This window comes from Berghia stephanieae, chromosome 3, assembly GCF_034508935.2.
Source record: "Berghia stephanieae isolate SIO BIC M18660-M18661 chromosome 3, UCSD_Bste_1.3, whole genome shotgun sequence".
In the NCBI taxonomy this organism is placed as follows: domain Eukaryota; kingdom Metazoa; phylum Mollusca; class Gastropoda; order Nudibranchia; family Aeolidiidae; genus Berghia; species Berghia stephanieae.
The window spans coordinates 9,603,279-9,609,278 of NC_088362.1; the positions used below are offsets into that span (position 1 = coordinate 9,603,279).

Consider the following 6,000-nt stretch of genomic DNA (forward strand, 5'->3'; position numbering starts at 1 on the left):
TTTATTATGTTTAACTCATCTCTATCAGAAGACTAACAACAAGAGATGAAGTGAGTAGGAAGACAATATAAATAGAGAATAAAACTTTTTCGCGGCGGTGATGGGGGTTTATCAACATAAGTGCCTGCTCCACACACTTTTCTGTATCAGAAGACTGGAAATTAGCCAGAAAGAAGAAGAAGAAGAAGAAGAACAACAACAACAACAACAACAACAACCTGGCTATTTTGAATAAAAATAGGTTTTAATATCTAAAATTTCAGCTGTTATGTGGCCAAATGTGATTATATTATATCAAGCTGGATAATATAAAACATCGGCTGAAAATACTATGCTGTGGATTATCGTCCTACTAAGGGGATAGCATCCAATTAGCAATAACGCACGTGATATAAATATGGATGAACCCTAGCTGCAGGTGACCAAAGGTCAAGGTCGATTCTCTTTGGGGAAACTTCGTGACTTATGATGAAGTGACGTTTCCAAGACTATCGGCATGCGACTTTGAAATTGAACCACATAAAACCTTTGCACGCGATAGATTGAATTGATATCAGGCACGAATACACACAAACACACACACACACCTAAACACACACACACACACACACACACACACACACTTATTAAGTGGCGAGAGCAAGAAGTAAAATTTAACGTATGCGAACAGATCACTGCATTGCGTGCTAACATGATTCTATTACACCCCCAGGGCAAATCAATGTAAAACAGGTTTTATTGTTTGTACTTAGTGTAACGTAAACAAATGCACAGCATTTATCAAATATAATAATAATTTTGTTTAATGCATATAAGATTATGGGGAGGGGGGGGGGGGGGTCATATGGCAGAATGGTTAACCCTCTCCTTACCAGCCATTTTCAGAATTTTCCCCAAAACTTCATATTCACCCAACATAAAAACAGACATATTATCATACTCAAATAGAAAAGCAACAAGGACATTCTATAGATGGTATGCTCTCAGCTAAGAAGCTCATAACATTGCCATCCGGAAGTATAACGGACCAACACAGAAAACTGTGTGTATCCATGAACTTTTATAGTCAGGTTAATACAGTTCAGTGAGCGTTACTCATAAACGCGGATGGCAAAATACAATAACAAAGGCCTGAGTGACATCATCTGCATACTATCTATACATTATATTATTGTTCGACAATATGGGCTCTATTACAGAATGTTTTTATAGCTAGATCTATTGCAAAAAGAAATGAAATCTGGATGAGAAAATGGTAACAAATGTGACGATTTTCCAATAGGTGGTAAGGAGAGGGTAAAGGCATTGCACTGTGCCCCGGAAGGTCCCGGGTATGAGCCTCGCTTCATGCATTTTCGTCTTTTATTTTCTATGTCCAATTTACTCACTTTGACCATTTGGATTTTGTGTTATTCCTGTTGATATCAGATGTTTTATTTTCGCAATGTCTTAACCACTCGGCCGCCTCGCTCTCTATAAAACCATATGGGAAAATAATAATAATAATAATAATAATAATAATAATATAATAATAATAATAATAATAATAATAATAATAATAATAATGATAATGATGATGATGATGATGATGATAATAATAATAATAATAATAATAATAATAATAATAATAATAATAATAATAATAATAACAATAATAATAATGATGATGATGATGATGATAACAATAATAATAATAATAATAATAATAATAATAATAATAATAATAAATAATAATAATAATAATAATAATAATAATAATATAATAATAATAATAATAATAATAATAATAATAATAATAATAATAATAAATGATGATGATGATGATGATGATGATGATGATGATGATGATGATGATGATGATAATAATAATGATAGTATTTTAAACATTCTGCGTTTGAAATTTCGTTCCCAGCATGCGTGTCCAACTTCATGCTGCATTTGACTTGTTTAATTAATCACGAGAGAGCTACAGATTGTACGTATCCGCTTGGTTAAGATGCTCACAACTTTACCATCCGGAAATATAACGGACCAACACACAAAACTATGGGTAATCCTGAATGTTTATAGTCTGGTTAATGCAGTTTAGTTAGGATTGCTCATAAACACGGATGGCAAATAACAATAACAATGACCTGAGTGGCGTCAATTTCGTTCTGTCTATACATTATAACTCAAAATATTATAGTACTTTGTTATATCATTAACCCTCTCCTTACCAACTATAGGAAAATCGTCACATTCGTCACGATACAACCAACATTTTTCTTATTCAAATTTCTTTTGTACATCATAAAATTTAAAGAAAATGAATAGTGTGTTGTAGATCATGTTTTGCTAAAGAAATTATGTATCGCAAGAACTTTACTGCTATTGTGTTTGAGTGATAAAAATATTCTTTTGGTGTTTGTTGGGTGTGAAGTTTTGTGGAAAATCTCTAAAATAGCTGGTAAGAAGAGAGTTAATAATATCGTTACTCATTTATCTTGTATTCTCAACTCAAAAAAGGTTCATGTTTTGTCTAAGACAGTACATAATATTATTATAGCCAGCACCTTCCAAGATTATACCTTATAGCAAATGGAGGCGATCTGTATTCATGTTTTTGTCCAACTAGTCGGTCATCCGTCACATGGTTTATTGCTGTACAAGGATTGGATACGCTGCTTTGTTTATGAAAGTTGTAAACATACCCAATGGTCTCGTTTGATATCATTATCCTTTACTATTTATTGGGAGGAGTGGAATAAAAATGTTCAAAGACCAACAGTCGTGACGTCACTTCCCGCGTAATGACGCATGGTAGCTTAGTAATTGGCTCTAAACTATCGGAACAATGGCGGACGTCCTTATGAAATATTTCTCCGACGAGCATAAAAGCGTATCCAGAGGGGGAAAAAACCATTTTAAATCTGATCATGTTTTGACTTTTACACATTCTGATCAAAAGACATTTGAAAAGTTCTAGCCAGCATGAAGAATAAAAAAGACCGATTCTCTTTGCTTAGAACCACGATGGCCGCCGTTGCTGGGCGACGTGACACCCGACTATTGAATCCAATTGTGAAAGAGAATAAAACAATCGTATTTAGGATGTACCAGGAATATTGAAGTAGTACCTAATAATCTTTAATGTGTTCTTGTGTCTGGTTTAGTGATACTGGAGGAGACAGGAAGATGAAGATAGATCGTGATATTGTATCTATTTATCTATCTGTATATCTATCTATCTATCTATCTATCTTTCTATCTATCTATCTATCTATCTATCTATCTATCTATCTATCTATCTATCTAATCTGTTTTTCCATCTGTTGTCTATCTGTGCATCTATATATCTGTTTATATGATATGACTTACTTACTTGACTGACTTAAGGCCTTTCGCTTCCTAATCATCCGATCGGGACGCCTCGGCTGCCTCTCTAATCATCCGTGTCATTTCCTTCCACTGTTCACGGTCTTTTGCTGTGGATGCTAATTTGCAAGGTCTTACTTTGATTTTTATACTTTGTAATAATTATATGATATGATATGATATATAAAAATACCTATCATTTATATATCCACAGATTGAAGATGCTTTACCCAGAGTTTCTGACTGCTTTAAATGAAGAGCTAATTCAGAAAGTATGAAGGATTTTCTTAGCAAACAAGATGTAACATTGAAAAGCTGAATATGATGCTGGAAAACAATCTCTTGTTTGCTTGGACTTTCTCAAAAGGGATAAATATATCTCCCTCCTATGACTCGTGAACACGATGTAACCATAAAAAAATGATACTATCTCAGTCGGATGCTTTTATCATGATCGAAAAGTATTAGAAGCGCCATTGATCCTTTTTAAAATAAATCAAATCAGATGGATTAGCTCTCGATGAAAACATGTCGGATATTGTGTATATCCATAACTTCACTCTTGGACCCAACGGGACGCCAGTCGAATCTTCCGTCACCTCTGAACGGCACAGTAGTAGTGATGTTGAGGTCAATGTTTTGTCGGACATATTGCAAAAATACTACTCGATCTTCTTGGTGTGCTTTGGTACCATAGGAAATGGGCTGTCATTGGCTGTGTTGTCTAGAAAGACATTTAGGTGAGTATCATTCGTGTAAAAGTATTTTTCTCACTCACAATCCTACTTCTCTAAAGTACATCACAATGTTATCATCTGTATAATATCTATTTTTATGCTTTGTTACATCCGTATAACCTCGCTCCTTTTCATATCCATCCATGTCCTATCTATCTATCTCTCTATCTATCTATTTACAATATATTATAGAAATACATACTTACTTACTTATATATATATATATATATATATATATATATATATATATATATATATACATGTATACTTATATATGTATATATATAAATATATATATATATATATATATTTATATATATACATGTATACTTATATATATGCTTATAATTATGTATGTATGTATATATATATATATATATATATATATATATATTATCATATCATATAAACAGATAGATGGACAGATAGATAACATATGGATAGATAGGTTAGATAGATAAATAGATAGATAAATAGATAGATAAATAGATAGATAGATAGATAGATAGATAGATGGATAGATAGATAGATAGATAGATAGATAGATAGATAGATAGATAGACAGATAGATAGATAGATAGATAGATAGATAGATAGATAGATAAACAGATAGTTAGACTCACAATATTACAATCTATCTTCATTTTCCTGTCTCCTCCGCTATGACTAAACCAGACACAACACATTAAAAACAACACCTTTTCTTCGACAAGTTATTATTATTGCCCTAACCACGACATTCACGTGCATAAATGTTAACGATCTTGCTCATCAATTCGTGGATATGTACCTATCTACTTATTGGAAGTCCAAACTTGTGAAGAGAAATATTAGAAAGAAAATTATGGAATAGACGAAACGGAGTTGCCACCTCACGATTCACAATCGTGTTTGAATAATTGATGAAGCACCATCCATCATATGACGCCAATTTTGTAATGAGCTCTAGAAAAACATAATAGAATCTGGAATTAGACCAGATTGATTATTCAGAAACAAAATATTTTCTACAAAACAATCAAACACTGTTGTTGTTTTTAACTTTTCATGCAGTCAAAATTCAGAATGTAAATGAAGAATACTTTTCCAAAACTAGTTAAATCATAAGTTTGACGTCTATTTATAATTAGACATTTAAAAAGATTAATTCCCTTTATTCATCCCATAGGGGAAATTTGTCTTTAGACTGGAATACCCCAAGCCTCAGACACAGTGCAGCAAGAGCGAGGTGACTTGCTCAAGGCCACACAGGGTAGCGGGTATTCGATCTTGGTACCTTTCGGGTACATTTCGGGTACAAAGCAAAGACCATACCGCTGAGCCACACTCAAAGACATATTATTCTATGGGAAATAATTCTCAATATCTCAAAATCAAAAAACCTGAAATTTGGAAGACCACTCTTCAAACAATCAATGACGATGCTCTTTGTCATTAATGAAGTTTTTTTTTTTTTTTTTTTTTTGTTTTTGGTTTATTCTATTTTTTGGAGGGGGGGGGGATTGTAGTCGCAATTTTGGCGGTCAATGCCATCATGCTGGCGACAAGCACTGGGCATGTTCCATGCGTTCAGGGATTGTTTCCGATTTGAGCTGTCACTATTTATTTGTTGACTCATATAATCCTTGTTCTGTCTGGGCTACGGCCGACCTCAGTGAAGATTGTTTTTACCTGGCCACTGAATAGAGTTTGACGCGAAAACATCTATGTTATGTTGCTAATTAAAGCAAAGTTAAACCTGCCAAGTCACATCCAAATAGAAAATGAATAGAAACAGTCATGGAATATGTTTGACGCCATAGAACCATCAGTGAAAATTTGAAGTTTCCAAACATTTATGCTGTTGTTCTATAAGACAAGTTATTTTCTCTTAATGTTACTAAATACATGATCAAAAAGGCAGTTT

General features: G+C 33.1%; 1 protein-coding gene across 1 annotated transcript in view; it reads left to right on the forward strand.

The window, feature by feature from the left end:
• LOC144967126 (uncharacterized) overlaps positions 1-6,000 on the forward strand; it is a 37,390-nt gene that overhangs the window by 22,691 nt on the left and 8,699 nt on the right. The window contains exon 2 of the mRNA XM_078903972.1: positions 3,572-4,097. Within this exon, the coding sequence (XP_078760098.1) occupies positions 3,886-4,097 (212 nt within the window). The 5' untranslated portion in view covers positions 3,572-3,885. The remainder of the gene's footprint in view (positions 1-3,571; positions 4,098-6,000) is intronic.